The 16,903-nt window shown below is 44.3% G+C and overlaps 2 protein-coding genes across 7 annotated transcripts in view; one reads left to right on the top strand and one right to left on the bottom strand.

Annotated features, from left to right (window-relative positions):
- LOC124412217 (teneurin-a) overlaps window positions 1-16,903 on the bottom strand; it is a 497,247-nt gene that overhangs the window by 96,554 nt on the left and 383,790 nt on the right. The gene's annotated exons all lie outside the window — the stretch shown is intronic.
- Window positions 1-16,903, top strand: part of LOC124412224 — a 204,480-nt gene that overhangs the window by 107,928 nt on the left and 79,649 nt on the right. Inside the window, exon 4 of the mRNA XM_046891929.1 lies at window positions 9,101-9,202. Coding sequence (XP_046747885.1) covers window positions 9,101-9,202 — 102 coding nt within the window. The remainder of the gene's footprint in view (window positions 1-9,100; window positions 9,203-16,903) is intronic.

Raw genomic sequence — 16,903 nt, 5'->3', positions numbered from 1 at the left:
TTCCAGCGGGGAAAATTCCAACACCATCATTCGAACGAAGAAGAGACTAAATTGTTTTTAAACATTGTAACATTGTTAACACGACGAGGCAACGATGCGACGCCGCATATTTCTGGTATCTTCCCACATTCGTCACACGAGGAGGACCCTATAACAAACCTCCCAGGAAGTGTCTAATGCTTCCGTGACAAAATGTTCTCCACTCATATTTCTCTCCCCCTCCCCCTCCCCCTCCCTCTTTGTCTCTCTTCCTACGCTTCTCCCTTCAAAGTGCATCAGCCGCCGCGTCCGCACCTCGCTGGTATATCTGATTTCCATCGGGGGTGGATTTGTGTACGGATATACATACACGAGGATGTTCACCTACTCCTGGAAAGTTTTAGTGGTTCATAATAACGCGGTAACGTGCAAACGTCAAGTCGTACCTACTCGGGAATCGTTTGGTACCAGGCACGATTGCACCGCGTGGCTGTCGCCATAGGAATCAGTGCGAAATTGACGCTACTTTGGCACCAAACACCCTACGCGGAAAGATAATTTTCCAATAGGGTCCGCAGGCAAATGAAATCGGTAAAATTCAATTCTCTGCAGGTCGGATCGCGGATCCGGTCAGAGCTCGATGCGGACGGAATACATTGAAGAACGTTTCGGTCCAATGGAAATTGGAAGGTCCGCGTATGTTTCCCTCTTCCTTCGTATATACGTATATATATATATATATCTCTCTCTCTTTATCTCTCGTCCTCTGCTTCTTTATTTCCGATAGTCGATTCGCCGCGTGTCCCCTCTGAATATCGTTTATCCGTCCAGCCGGGTTGGCGGCCAAAGGCATTGCTGCATCCCCACACATCACACACACACACACACACACACACACAGAAACCTTGTAAAATGCACGCGTGTGTTCGCCGAGCGACATGACACGGGTTCAGCGGCCATGCGCCCGCCGTTTTACACAGCAGGGGGTTGTCTTACGCTCTGGTGTCCCAACAGGACGAAAGAGAGTATTATTCTCGGAAAATGGACTTTTCCTTTGACTCTTTGATACAGTCCGGAGCCCGTTTTTCTCCGTTTTTTTCGTACATACGATAGAACAGATGTTATGGACGCGTGACTGGCGTTGAATCATAGATTTCTAGATTACAGGGGAGGCCGAACGGCGCGGCGTCGACAGGACACTAAAGAAAGTCTCTGCCTCACTCTTCATCCTCCTTTATTTCTCTATTCGGTCGAGAGTCTGTCGCTGACGAGTCAGCCATGTAATTTTCTCAACTCTATTTGTGTACCTACATTCGCACAGTGAAATCGCCGCTGCTGTAACAAAAGTTTTGCTCGGTACCACCGATTTCAGAATAGGGGATGAGGCGATCCTTTCTCGAATTTTTTCTTTCTTCTTTCTTTTTCATCCGTCCGATTGAAAGAAAGGAGAAAAGAAATGAAAAATGGCTTTTATACAGTCGACGAATAAACTCTTTTCTCTTCCGTCTCGCTCACCACCCACGTGGCGGGTGATGGGGTAACAATTTGGTCGGCATACATACGGCGTGTAATACATACACACATTACACACCGTTGCGGGTCGCCTAAATTATCGCTGGAATAATTTCACGCTAAGTCTGCGCGGGCGAGCAATAAATATCGATCAATATCCGACATCTGTCGCCGGTTTACACTGCGAATTAACCTAATTGATATTAATGTTATTTAGGTATGTTCAATTTGACACGCGGTAGGTATTCGTCAACTAAACTACGACAACTAGGTGTAATAACGTTGCATGGGGTTCGATTTATATCGGTACAACACGTTGTACCTATACTATGTGCTCGTGTTGTGTACACAGAGAAATTTTCTCCAAGCGCACATAAATGTGTATCTAGACTGAGAATAAAGAAGGGAAACTGTTTGTGCTGTGTAAACCTGCGCCCTGGTGCCGGTGTGTGTGTGTGTGTGTTAAGTGTAATCCAGTTAATACGAAACGTTTGTACGTATCAGTACAATATGTCGAAGCACGACGAAGCCTAGTGCAGCAGCATTCAGCCCTTCGTTATGCAGCTGTTGCGTTGAAATTGACGTTTTTAGAAGTGGGTTTACGGCTACTTTGAATAAAAGAAAATTATTGCTTCCTGATATTTCCTTCCTGTGTGAGTGGTGCTAGAAAGTCGCCGATCGAGAATTCGAAATTAACAAACTATGGTGGTGTACCAACCTTTGACATCGATTGAATATGATTTCGTTTGCACCTTCAGGTGAGTCTAGGATTTTCTTTGCTATCTTAAGCAGGATTTGATTAGTTTTCGGATTAGCCGTTTTCACCGTCTATTCCAAACGAGGATAAAACGAAAGTAGACAGAAAAAATAAAAATAATTAAATGAAGAAACGAGCAAACAAACAAACAAACAAACAAACAAACAAAGAGGTGAAGAAGTAACAAAACCACGTCAGGGCGTCGACTTAATTGAATTTATGTTCGGTATGAAAAAGTTCGTAAATAGTAATGGTACCGAGTCGAGTTTCACGACGAGAATAAAGGTGTACCGATGTGTCTGCGTCATACGATACATGTACAGTACATTCACACACATGCTTATGAACCGTGGAAGTTGGCCAGCTCGACGTTTTCGAGTTATGGCATGTTTTCAGAAGAGTACTTGTACGTTTTTCGTTATAACGGGAGTCGCGCCTCGAGGCTCGATGGAGCTTTTTTCGCCTTCGCGTCTTCTTATTTCGAGGATGTGACCGTTGATAGACCCGCATAATACGAGGCGACGACGTCGACGTCGACGTCGACGTCGGGGGAAACCATGGCTAGGCGGTGAGAGAAAGAGAGAGAGAGAGAGAGAGAGAGAGAGAGAGAGAGAGAGAGTCGGGGTGATGACAGGAACACTTTGAAGTAAGAAACTCGATTAAAAATCTGAGGCAGCCAGCACTTCTCTAACCATCGGCCGAAAGGGACGAAACGCGGCTTCGTTCGACGGGCGCAACGGAAAAACGAAACCGACGCGACGCGCCCGTTATCTCCGATTCAAGTTTCTGATGTCTTGTCGGCTTTCTTATTCCTTTTCCTTCTCCTTCTCCGTCCCGTTCCCTTCTTTTTTTTTTTTTCGTTACTTCAGGAGACGCGATTTCGGAAGCTGTCTCGACGTTATCACTTCCCAATATTTCCTCCTATAACTTTGCTTCGTTTTCTTTTCTTTTCTTTTTTTTTTTTTGCGCAACGAAGCTTTTCAGCTATGCAGGCACCTAATTAACGCATACCGATATCGATTTTCAACAAGTTTATATAATATATCTGCATATACTTTGTGGATTCTTCCTTTTTCTCTCTTTTCTTCCCGTCTTTTTTCTCGAGATGTAACAAGCGATTCTCGGATTCATTTGATTTCCAGTACGTGTCCGCAGTACCGACGGTGGCTTAAATACCGGCGTGCCTCGGGAGATAACGCGTTAAGCTAGGTAAAAGGCCCGTTGGGCTGCTTTCGATTATATAGATCTCGCCGTAGATGACACGCGAATCGCGCATTAGGAGGATTTATGCGTAAACAGGAAAGCGGATCGATGCCAGCCCGACTCTACATATATCTACTTAGCAAATGACCCTTGTCTGCTTCCGCAAGCTTCGCGTTCTTATACAAAGGAGACCGACCCCGTTCTGCAATCTCTTTATCGCAATACCTACAACGCGGCACAAAAGCGCGGGGAAGAGAAGAGGAGAAGAGAAAAATATTGCAGTAACCAATTACTACGGACTGCAGGGAAAAGTAAAGACTGAGTTGCTGGAATTTACTGCAACTTTGATATGCGCTCGTAAAGCTGCTCAAGTATTTATCGCCACGATTATAAATACTTACGTATTCCGACGTTGTATACGGTTTCGACTTTATAACTTGTCAGCTGAGCTTGATGCTTTGCTGGCTTGTAATACTTGCTCAATGATTGATTGCTCTAAACAGCTTATTTTTCGGAGATAAATTTTTACACGTGATTCCATGGCCATAAGCTGTCAAATTCCATTGAAACAAGGAGCTCTTTGTTCCGTTTTTAACAGTCGTAGAAAAAAATTTTACGCCCATCGTCAATGCGCGTCAAACTCGATAATATATGACAAGCTTCTGAATATAGATATTGATAAAAAATTACGAGATTAAAAGAATTGGGAATTGTTAGGCATAGTAATTAATTTTCATGAAAAAAAATTTATCCAGCATATTCGTACAATAAACGAAAATGATTCTGCAGGTTTAGTTTTTTGTTAAGTATTATTATTACACTCCCCCGAAGCGCAAAAACACTTCCTGTATTTTTGTGCAATTCAACAAGCTCAACAAGGCACTCGAGTATTTTTTGAAAATCATTGCCCATTTATTGAAAACATGGCTTTCGTTCGCAGGAGCTCAAAGCCCGAGGCACAGGCGTACAGACGTGTCTATAAAATTCTTTCAATCACGAGTACGTGTAATGAATAGCTTACAAAAGTGCGTCAAGTCGAATAATCTCAACTTCAAGTACCTGAAATTGAACTCTAGAGGAGTTCGAGGATCGCTAAAGTTGCCAGAGCACGTTGGAGGTGGTGAAAGGCTGCATAATTGTACACAATGCACTTACCAGCGTCGTTCGGAAGCTGATAAAAGTTGTAGTTAAAGTAGCGCCTATATATGTGTAGGTACGTGCGTTATATGCGTTTCTGAAAATTCCATTACGCTACACGGACGTGCATTTTATACGTTGGCCAGAGAATTTACGGTAGAAAAGTGAAACGCGCGAGAGGAATTGACGAAGGTAAACGAGTGACGGAAAATGAATGACAATAATTATATATATATATATATAATAATTGAAAGAAAAAAACACACACACACAACATAAAAAATAAATAAAACAAAGAACAGAAAAGCCGTGAAAATTGTGTTTTTCTATTTTTTTTTTGTCCCAAAAGCAGAGAGAGAGAGTCTAAATTCTAGTACAAATTGATCTCTGGGTCCAATTTCCATTTTTATTGCGATGAGGTGAAATCGCTCGTACGTATGCATGTATACACTTTGAAGCCCCTCGGGTTTTACTTTGAAACAGTCGGGCTTATAACCTCGCCCTCCCGCGGTCCTGACAATTTTACTGCACTCATTGGCCTCGGATGCGGGTCGGCGTGGGTCTTTTCCACAAATTAATTATCCCTGCGGCCCTTGGTTTACTGCGTTAGAAGGTATGCGCGTATCGCAGCGACGTAGATGCAGTTTGTACCTATGGCTCGTGTGGCGTGAAGCGCATAGATGAGATTCTTTCTTCCATGCATCAGGCTCGTTAAAAATATACATCCGAGGTGCGTCCGCATCGAGGGCGATTAACCTTTGACGTTGTCGCAATTAAACTGCCACTCGGCAGGAATTCAAATACTTCTCATGTGTAATAGACGCATTTAAGTGACTAAGTTTCACCACGATCGACGACGACGCACCTGAAAACCGACGTTTTTTACGAACAGAAACACGCCTGCTCTGGATCACCGTGATTGTGATCGTTGCTGCCTTTTTTCGGGCTTTGGTACTGAAATTTTTTTTTTACTTCGTTAATTAACGTTTATTTTCTTCCTTCTCCGATCTTCTCAAGAATACGGCGAATCAATATTCAGCTTTTAATCACGCAAATACCAACTTGAATGTCGCTGGAAAGTCGGTGTCTTTATTTTTCACCTACTTTTCAACACACGATGATTGCTTACGACTAACGACGCGCTTCCAAGCCCTCAAGAGTGCTCGGGATGAAGGGCTGACGTTATCACGTGTTCACCCTAAGAGTACGCGGGGGTTAATATCTTCGGAACAGGACGGGACGCCGGCGGTTTTGTCTATATTAATTAAGCGGTTGTGTAATCGCCGAGTTTCTTGTCGCTTGGGCTCTGGCCGTTCCATTAGCGGCAGCCTCGTAGCTTAGCTTCGGTTTTAGGCGGCTTGGCAACGACCGGTAACGGCCAGAACCGGTTCCGCAACAACGCGACTTGGGGTAGGTCAACCCCTGGGCTACCTTGACGTTGGAAAATACCGCGTTGCAAACTGGAACGCAGTTTCCCCGCGTAATTGTGTCGTTAAACGGTTTTAATGCTCCTGCACTCTGGCTTTTGTCGCGTTTCAACGTGCATTACTCAAAGGTTGCATTTTCACTTCGGTAATCTGGAACACCGGACTTGCCTACTTCATTCGACGTATAGATCAACCTTGGAGTCAATTTTTTATTCACATTATCCAAGCTCAGCGCGAACAGGAAGAAGAAACGAGTTTCGACACCGTATGAACAGGATGTTAAACATTTTTTTTAAATCGGTGATCAAATTGAGATCCAAGTAAATTACTGGGTCGTTAATACTTGGTTCCAATTTGCGTTTTGCAGATAGCTAGGGTGTCTACACATAATCCATTAGACACCTGCTATGTGTAAACGATTATAAATCGATCCTGGAGAAAAAATAGAGGTCATCGTCTGGAGACCGACGACAATATGTGCGGCTGTTCCGGTCCGCGAGTATAATTGGGTCTAAGGGGTTATCCAATTAGTAATTATTACCGGGCACGACTATGGCACACACTATAAACTCCCCCGTATCAATTAAGTCTCCCATTACATTGTGCAGACCGCTGAGTTGCAGCGTTGCATCTAAACGATACTCGAAGTTTATAATATATACACGTTTGCAATGAGTAGGTACAACAAGTACCTACATTATATAGGTATGGTACCTGGTATAAGTACGAGGTATGCAAGGTGAGCGAATTCGTTTTGTGCGACGAGGAGGGAGACAGACGCTCGGTCTTAATGATAGTAAAAAACGTGCCCGGCAATTAGGAGGGCCGCCTAAGTGTATAAGACGGTAATCGCGGTTTTCATTGTCGTTTTAACGAGTTTGCGAACTTCGTAAAAGTGCTTATACCCAATTATCGCGAGTCGCAAAGAAATCCGCTCACTACAGGCTCGTCTGCTCCACACAGCTCTTTTGTACAGGTGGGGTATACCAGACGGATAATATAGCCGTATTTCGAGTGGGTCGCACGATTTTATCTATATATAAACACATTATATACACACACAGGCACACGTATATGCAAATAATACTTTGTGTCGCACCATCAGCGCGTTTGGAAACGCGCACGCGATTGAAATCGAGAGAAGCTGCAGTGTTTGTAGTTTTCAATTAACTTCCCGCCTGTTTTAACCCCCTTTTAGCACCCTTTCTCCACCTCCTTCTCCTCCGCCTCCTCCCCCTCCGGCGCAAGCCGTAATTACGTTACAATTATTCAATTTGATCGCATTGTTCGCCGCAGCAGCCGGACTCTTTCGCATTTTTATTATTTGTATTTTATCATCATCATCATTCTCCGCCTGCGTTCGCAGTTTCAACAATCATTGCCACGCATTTGCATTCATGCATTACTATATATAGCCCTGCAGTCGCGTAGTGTCTGCAGTGAGTAATCGGCAAGCTGAAGAAGGAGAGAGAAAGTGAAAAACAACCCCTTAGTCTTCATTGTGCGACAGAAGAAAAAAATATGTCTCGCCTCTGAGTGTAAGAAATTCAATCTCGTCTTTACCATTGACGAGTATATATCGCCGCGAATGGTTTTCACGACACTCGTTCCAAGTCCGGTAAACAAGTTTTCTTTCACCAGCTCAGACTTTCGTAATAACATGCAACCCAACCCGTGATCGCTGATAATAACCGAACGTAATTAGTTTTATTTTTTTCTCAACGAAGAAAGATTAGAGAGAGAGATAGAGAGAGAAAAAAAAAAGATTGAACGAACGAACGAAAAAATGAATGAACAAATAAGTCGGACGAACGAAAAATAGGAATGAACGAAATTCTTCTCGTCGTCTCTGCCATCAAGCGAAAGTTTTTCCAACCCCTATTCACGCAGGCAGCTGTACGTACACACTTACGTATTTGGGGTACCAACAGGCTGCTGTACCTACATATATATATATATAATATATATATCAGGGGCACAAGTATTATACCTAGAGGGGTGCATATAGACGCTCGTGTCTCTACGCGGTACCCCGCAGCGACGGGGCTCAATTTGTTATTGGGGCGTGTTTGAACGAGCCTATTTTTTCACCCCACCTCCCCTAGTCTCTGGTCTCAAGTGCCATCCTGGCACGGCATGGTCGTCGAAACATACGGAGTGAAAATCAAAGCCGGGTGTCGAAACGATTTATACTCACGTGTCCTACAAGTGTTTTGTTTTGCCAATTTTCCTCCTTCTCAAGTTCGCGACGAATGGGGAAATTGGAAAATGCGAAGATTTTTTCTGCCGGGCTCGAGCTTAATCTTCCAAAGAAGCGACAACCGGCGTGCGACCAAGATCGACGATGGTCGATCGGTGAATCGGGTCTACATTGGGCTTCTGTTGGACTGCGGGTTTATTTGGGTATAAAAAAATTCAGAGCAAAGGCGAGTGCGAACCGGAGAAGTGAAAGGCCATTCCTACCACGCTGGCTGGCCTGTCTCAACCCTGACGAGATCCAAGCTGTATCAGCTATTCCTGAGTGCTTCCGAGAGAGAGAATCGCGCTCGTCTTCGCCTGCATCTTCAGGCACGTATCGTCACGGGGGCATCGAGGCCTACTTCGCACCGTCAAAAGGGATTCCAAGACGTAGGGGGGAGGGAAGGGGAGAGAAGGGGAGAAGGACGGAGAACCGAGTTCGAGGCGCGGGCCACACACAGTGGCGTATAATGCACTTGGTTCCTCGCTAATTGAATTATGGGCTAAAAGCTTCATCAAATGTTTGTCCCACCCCCGGCCGCCGCGGCACCAACCCCACACGCCTGCCTCCGACCCCCAATGATATTGTTTCGAAATTGTGTTATTCCCGTTCATTAGATTACCCGCCTACCTAGCACCAAGTGATCAATTATCCGTAACGCACTTTTTCACGTCAATATATTTAACCGGCGAGCCTAGCTGGATTGCGCTTCCCTTATTACAAGCTTCTTTTTTCTTGTTTGTTTTTTGTTATTTTTTTTTTACTTTTTTGCACCTATCACCTTCTCGTTTTCTTCCAGAATCCACGCGCTCACCGATCACTCAAACTTTATCGATCTACTTTCAGGTCCTGGAAATTATGGACCAGATTTTTGGACAGCTGCAGGGTGGCTGGAAATATCAGCACAACGCCGAAGGCATTTTCATTCTGTTATCGATTACACCGAAGGTAAGTACCAGCGATTTGAATATTTTCACATCCGGTTCGAGTAGGTAGTCTAATATAACGCAATTGGACCAGAGAGAAGTAAAGATTCGTTCTCGACAGGCAGAGGGTGAATAAAATTGAATTTATTATACTGTCGGAATATTACTACATTTTTATTTATTTTTTTTTCTCGTCTCAAATTCGAGAACTTACGAGACGCTTTGACGGCGCTGTCGAAGTGCCTTTTGGTATAAAATCGTACAGCCATTACGTGAGAATGTTTTTATCGTCGCTTGTTGTTTTTTCTTTTCTCTTCTTTTCTTTTCTTCTTCGCCTTTTTTACCTCCCTCTTCATTAAATTTTATTTTTATTTACGAATCAACGACTGCACAACTCCCGGTTATACACTTCTTACTCTTTATGCCCCGAGAGTAGTTTACGATCGATTTACCCGATACACCATCAAATGTCGAGGATGACGCGAGCCTGCTAGCCCGTGAAATTCATTCTCTCATTCGAGTATGTTTCCAGCGGTCGACAGGCCGGCTATGGAACTTTCGTGTTCCTCGGCAATGAACAAACGAATAAGAATTAAGTAAATTGGTTGTACGCAGGAGTCGGGCTTTTACGGCCTCGATAACGGCCGGATAAATACAGGTGTTGGAACCGGGCTGCTGGTGCCATGAGTCGAGTTGTTCTTCGATACCTATCGTTTACCCAAGTGCCCGAATCCACACAGAAAACTTTAACGAATTTACACCCCCTTTACTTTCCACGCGTGCATTGACCAGCTTTATGGCCTTCGTCTGCACCTCACTGCACCTCCTTAAAATCGGTAGGTATGACGTGTAGGTTTTTCTCTGCTGCCTACAGACTTACCGACCACATGGCACCCAACAATCCCAACGAATGTAAATCGACAATAGAAGCAGCGTGTAAAGTTCGACGATTACGGTTTTTTTTTTTTATTTCGTTGTTTCTTTTTCTTTCTTTCTTTTTTTTTTTTTTGTAAATTTCTTTTTCTACTTCCTTCGCCATTCACTGTAATTAACAGCTCAAATTTTACACCCTGCATGCGAATCACAATACAAGCCTTAGTCCTTTTGTCTTTTACCATAATCGTGCACGCGGTGATCGGCTGCATTGCGTGTGCACTCCTCTTTCTCTTTGCAAACCGTGCCTGATGCTTAACCCGGAAATAGTTACGAGAGTCCCTTGAATTTGAGCGGGTTAGTTATTTTTTTTCTCCCTCTCTCTCTCTTTCTCTCTTTTGTTTTAGCAGCAGTACACGAGATCGTGAGAATTTGAAATCCTGACTTTTGTACCGGAGCTTGAAACGTTCTGATTCATCGCGGGCGTGTTTCGAACATGCGTCAAAGCTTCTGCGTGGGTAGTTAACTCGACACGGATTTGCAATGCACGGATGATCTCTAATTCGTTGAAATCACATTAGCACACGTTAACCGGAGTCGAGATCTTTAGAATTCAAGTTGATTATATAGGAGCGGAGGTTACAGCGAAACGAAGGGGTGTTCAAATAAGCTGCCTTCTCGTTTAACCCGATCCTGTTTTCCTAATCCAATATACAATAATCCCCGATCATTGTCTACCGTAGATCAGGCGGGAAAAGGGAAAAGGGAGAACGAAAACTCGCGAAAAGCCCGCAGTTTCACCCTTCGCAATTACCTGTTTATAAATAGGTCAAACAGGGCTGCAGTATAGGGTATATAGGTACAAGAATCAAGAAATCGAAATAAAGAACAACAATCCGGCGAACATTTGGCTCGCGTCGATCGAGAAAATAGGGTGAAAAAAATAAAAAAATAAAAAAGAAGAAAGAATTTATATCTCGAGGTGGAACTTTATGGGATTTCCGCAACCCGTGGGATGCTCTGCACCGAAAACCTGGAGAAACTCGGGGTGCGACAACGACTAGTGATGCAGGGGTTGTTGCCACAGCGCGACCCTTGACCGCGAGGGAGAAAACAAAGGTTTCCTGGTCTCCGGATCGAGCCGGAGGACATTGCGGTGTATATATGGTACATGGATAATACCGTACAAGCACATGGCTCGGCATTGCACACGCAGCAGCACCGTAGCAGCAAGCCAAACAAATAGTGTCGTGGCAATGGTTCAGTCTCGCTCGCCACTCGAGAGAGCCTTATGGTGTGATTTCTAAATCACATTCAATTTCTCCGGGGAATTGCGAGGCTTATTGTTCGACCTCGACGAGGGTGCGGAGGAGCGACGACGAGCGAAAGGCCAAATTAATCCCACAGAGGCGACAACAACCGGCTTAACCCCGTGCACCGATCACACCACGCAGTCCTCCTCCTTCTTCTCTGTTTACCCTTCAACCTCCTCAAAATCGAGACGAAAAATCCACCGGGAAGAGAGAAGCTTCTTCCCCGATGGTCAACCTCTTGCTTTATACACATCTACGTATAATATACGAACTCGAACGAAGCGTGAAACTTTATTACTAACAATTAAAATTGTAACATTTTTATTCTATGGGAATAACGTCTTTCGATCCGTATTCCATATTCGTTTGCTGTTTCAGAATTGTAATATTGTATAGGTGACCTGATTCTCGAAAGCGAGACGTACTTGAAGAATACACATGAACACAAACGCGATGTTTACTCCGTGCTCACTTCTCGCCCCCCCCCCCCCCCCCAAATCCTCCAAAGTTTCAGTGTCAGTGTCGAACTCGCAACGGTGAGGAACGCACGTCGCGAAATTCTTGTAGCAATCTGGCTGTGTGTACAAGTGTATCGGAAATCTTAACCTAAAACTTTTGTATGTCAGTGCTGTATGACTGTGAAACGAATTTTTACGCACTCTCTCCGTAAAAGCTTTCGTTTGGATGAAAACGTGAAGGAAAATGAATTTTCTTTTTGTGCTTAATTGTGATTGTGTTGATTTGTGTCAGTGCAGGATGGCGTTTGTCGACTGCAGGATATCCTGGACGACCATCGTAGGTACTCATCATGGTGAGTACTTGAGTTAAATAATCTACAGTTTTTACACGAGAAAGAGAACGATATTCGAAATGGTAATTACGCGGTTTTATGATTTCTTTTTAATTTCTTGTTGTGGGATGGATTTTGACGATCGTGTATCGAAGGATTGTTTCAATTGTTGAATCACTAGTACCTAGAATTATACTCCCTTAAGATCATCAGTTCAAAAACGAATCGACGTGGAAAGTGCTGGAGAGGAAATATAAACATAAAAAAAGAGTTCTTTGGTTATCTGCTCTCGCTCTCAAGTCTCACGCTGCTTTTGCGACCCAGGCTTTGAAGCCTGAAGCCCTTGAGCCCCTCACGGCGCCAGGGGGTCCGAACAGTCTTCAGTTTTTTAGCGATATTAGACAAGTAAAGACGATCCTTCCTAATTTAATATTATTTCTAAACCCATTTTCAATCGAATCGATTCCGGGTATCAAAATTTATTACCATTTCACCCGAGCATACGAAGACCAGAGATTTTAGTCAAAGGTCAAAGTTGGCGTGTTTCCTATCCTTACCCACCGTCCCAACAGACTCTGAGCAGAATCTAATTTTCGAGGTAGCTGCATACGAACGAGTTGAAATTTCGGGCAAAGTTCGCTCCGGCGGGCTCATGTGAGCCATGCGGTATCCGAAGGGACCGGAAGGACGGACGGACGGACGACGCGACGTGGGCGATAGTAGATCCTATACCTTTGTGACCCGATTAAAAGGTATTTGTTTAGAGAAGCGTGGTCGCAGCCGCCCGTCCTAATAACGAACCGGGCGCGGCGTGATATCGGCGATATGGGGAACGACGTCGCGTCGTCGGCTTATGGAAGGAGGATTCTCTACTCGTATAAATATAGGACGGGAGAGAAGACCACCCAGGGGACGGCGATACGTTGCGTGGTTGGTTGATCTGGTGGACACTCCTCCGCGCGACCGACGACGCCATCCACCGTCCCGGGCGTCGCGACGCCCGGCGTTTATTCCTCCCGCAGCTTCACCCCGGTGTGGACCCCGTTCGCCACCGGAACATACACCGCCACCGGGGACGTGGTCGAGAAAACGCTTCGGTGAGCTTAATTCGGTTGCAAATTTAAGCACCTTTGTTCGCGCGGGTTGGAGTCTGTTTTTTTCTTGTTTTTTTTTTTCAGTTTCATTCAGTTTTTCTTCTTTTTAGTTTCGTCTCGGTCGCCGAATGCTCAATTCTGTACTGAAATAGGTACAGTTGAAAGGTTTCGTTTTATTTGTATTTTCCGTCGATCTTCAAACTCTGATATAGACTCATTTGATTTTCGGACATTCAGTTTCTTTGCAGAAATTGAAGGAATCCAAAAAAAGTTCTAAGAGACTAGAATCGATTTCGTATCTGAAAGCAATGTCGTGAAAATTTCGATTTGTTGATATCGTTTACGGCTTCGCGTCGATCTTTGCTGTCGTTATTATATATTGAAATCTTTTGCCGAGGGGGCGAGACAAGAAAGAGAGAGAGAAAGAGAGAGTAAGAGAGCCGAGGGGATCATCGTCGGAAGTTCTTTAGGGATCTATTGAAAACGCGTTACCGGACAAAGTTTCGACTCGAGGAGGAGGCGCGAGCGTCGCCTGGCGAAAAGGCCATTCATCACTCGTTTCTTTACGAGCAACTCGCTCAGATTACAAGGGGCCCAGGAAATAAAAAATACACTCCTAGGCCCGGTGCTTTTCGGTTTGAGCGATGGCGGCTTAGCGGTTAGGCGTCGGTGGGATATATTACCGAAAATTAAGTACTCCGCAACGCCAGGCCACGTCTCTCTTTACGCTCTGCACCTATAACGTCTCCTTTTTGCAAACCTTTTTACCCGCACCTCAAGCTCAACTAGTTCGTTTCACCAGCGAGAATACGAGTGGGGCGTGAAAAAATAGAAAAAGAAGATGAAAAAACGCCGACAAAAACTCTCCGGTTCTTCCCAAGACTTCTTTATTATCCTTATTCAAAATTCTTTATGTAAGTCACGCATCTTCCAACCGATTCTCAACTCAATTATTACCCCCCCCCCCCCCCCTCCGTATTATATGTTACGTATAATATAGAGCAAAAAATTTTGTCATCCGACTTAGGAACACGCCTTATGCTCAGAATCTATAATTTCCTTCAATCTAATCCGCCAGACGATCATGAAAGATTACTTCGATAAATTACAATCGAATTTTATGTCTCTTTAAAAAATTAAACCTTATCTCAGACTTTGATTCATTACTTCAAGAGTCCTTTACGTAGGTTTTCAGACGAAATTCTAGGCGATAGGATAAAGAGCAATTTGAAGAAAATGGATGAACTTTTTTCTTTTTCTTTTGAGGAAACAAGTGGATAGGATGTTTCGTTCCTGTTATTGCGGTAGGTTTTCAAGCTTGAAGTTATTCGATAATCGAACATCACTCTAGGCGATGAAAAAATTCTCACATTAACCGGAAAATTCACAACTTGGCTACCCGCTTTTTTCTCCTCCTCGTCAATATTCACATTCTCCTGCGTTCAACTCGTTATCGTGCCCTTACAAGCCCTTCCACCTCCGCATGGAAGCTGCTCACTTTTTCAACTCCCTGAAACGCGTTCGGAAGCCAGGGAATCTGAAGGGCGGGTACGACGTGTGGCGTCGTCCCTGCATATTATACTTCGATAGGTAAAAGATTGGGCGGTCGGCTGTCCGTGAAGGATTGATGGATGACGAAGGAGAAGGAGAAGCGATACGCTACACGTGTTGTCCCCGATAACGAGGTTGCATTGTGTTTCAAAGTCGCGGGGTGCAGCGAGAAAGAAGGCTGCGTTTATACCTCGGTATATACAAAAAAGAAGAGAGATATTTTTTTCACCCGCTTTCTCTCTCATCCGCAAAATTATTTCCATCCCCTATCGGATGTTGAGTTTATTTGTTTTAATTTTTTCAACGTCTGTATATGTATACGTGCGTACCTTTCTTTCACGCTCAGGATCACAAGCATTCTTTGTTTTTTTTTTTCCTCCCACCCCTGATACAGTCCTTTAATTCTTCTCGCTGAGAGGACGAAGTCTCCCGTTATCTCTCCGCGGATAAGCGCGCCTTCTACTTTTCCTCCTCTGCCTTCGGGGCGAACAACGCACACGGTTATCTTCGTGGACGTAATAAGGTTAGGTAAGAATGCCGGGGACCTGCAGGAGGCGGTGGGGGCCTCCTTCAAAGCAACGATTCTAATTATTTTGCGGGAAATTCCTGCCGTTAGGTATTTTTTCCCTCCCTCCCTCCCTCCTTACCTCCCTTCCCTTCTCGGTAACCCCGCCATATCACCCCCGCCACTATCCTGTACCCTATTTTCTTCCTGTCCTCTTTGCCCCGTACATAGCCTGGAGGCCCTCGTTGTGGTTTGGGTTTGTGCTTCGCGATAGTCAGAGGGAAAGTATACGCTCGTGTGATGTAAGAGAAGACCGTGCCGGGGTTGCTGGTATTATAAAGACTCGTACCTTGCGGAGAGAAAAGCAGAAGCAGCAACAGCAGCAGCAGCAGCAGCTTGCGGAGGACCGAAAGTCACCCTCTGGGCAAGATCGAGAGACGGTGGCGGAGTCACGGTTACTCGGTAAAAATTTTGTTGGATATTTTTAGGGATAAGGAAAATGAGCTGGGAGATTTTTTTCTTCTTCTTCTTTTTCTTTTTAAACAAAAATAGGTACGTCCACGCTTTTGGTGTACTGCAGTGTTTGCCGTAAGGATGAGCCGTTTGCCCGTCGAAAGTGCAACTCTGTGTTTTCAGGTTGAGAAATACGTGACGAGGAGTCGCTGGTTTGGATTTTAAAACCCTTCGGTTGCTGCTGCTGCTGCTGCTGCTACTACTGCAGCAGCAGCTCGAAGTCGTCGACGATCAGAGATCTGTTTCCCTGTAATTGATTTAAGTTCGACGCGATGTTGTTTTCGTTGCGTTTGTGTAACCTTCGAGTCTCTCTTGACAAACAGAAATTAGAAACGTGAAAATGCTCTCAGGAGAAACAATGCTTGGTAGGGATTATATATGTATACTCGTACATACGCAACGGCTCTCGCCAGTTTCGAACGTCAGAGGCTAGAATGAAAATGCTTTTACCCGAGTAACCGAGTCTGTTCGAGGAGAGGATCGACGCCGAATCCCGATTACGGGTATATCCACTCTACGCTCTACGGATAATCAGAAATGAGAGTAAAATTTCCCCCCCCCCCCCCCCCCCCCCCTTCTATATACCTATATGAATGGGAACAATCCAGCCAATCGAACCTGAAAGAAGAACGTCTTATACGCGATTATATTTGACTCCCTCTTTGAAGATTATGGAGACTTCGTTACCTATGGGGGACACGCTTTTTATTCTTGCACTTATACTTTTATTGCTTATTATTTAGGGTCAGGTGTGAGCCAGATAATATGTAGGAAGCTTTTGTGTCGCGATAAAACTCTAATGAAATCCATCAATAATCTAATAATAAATACTTTCATTCTAAATGGACCGGGAAAAATGCGTATACTTTATACCCTCCATCTTTCTCTTTCTCTCTCACTTCGATAAAAGCCCCTTAGTCGGGGGACTCGGCTACGTCATAACATCGCGAATCGACTCGCGCTCCCTACCTATATTTATATATATATATTTAAATACATACATACACACGCAATATATATATATATATATGTATATATATGCATACATGGATGTGGAAAGCTGTATAAAATATGTTTCAAAGCG

This window comes from Diprion similis, chromosome 11 (assembly GCF_021155765.1).
Source record: "Diprion similis isolate iyDipSimi1 chromosome 11, iyDipSimi1.1, whole genome shotgun sequence".
In the NCBI taxonomy this organism is placed as follows: domain Eukaryota; kingdom Metazoa; phylum Arthropoda; class Insecta; order Hymenoptera; family Diprionidae; genus Diprion; species Diprion similis.
Note: the sequence above shows the minus strand (reverse complement) of the source record. Positions and strands in the feature narration are given on the sequence as shown.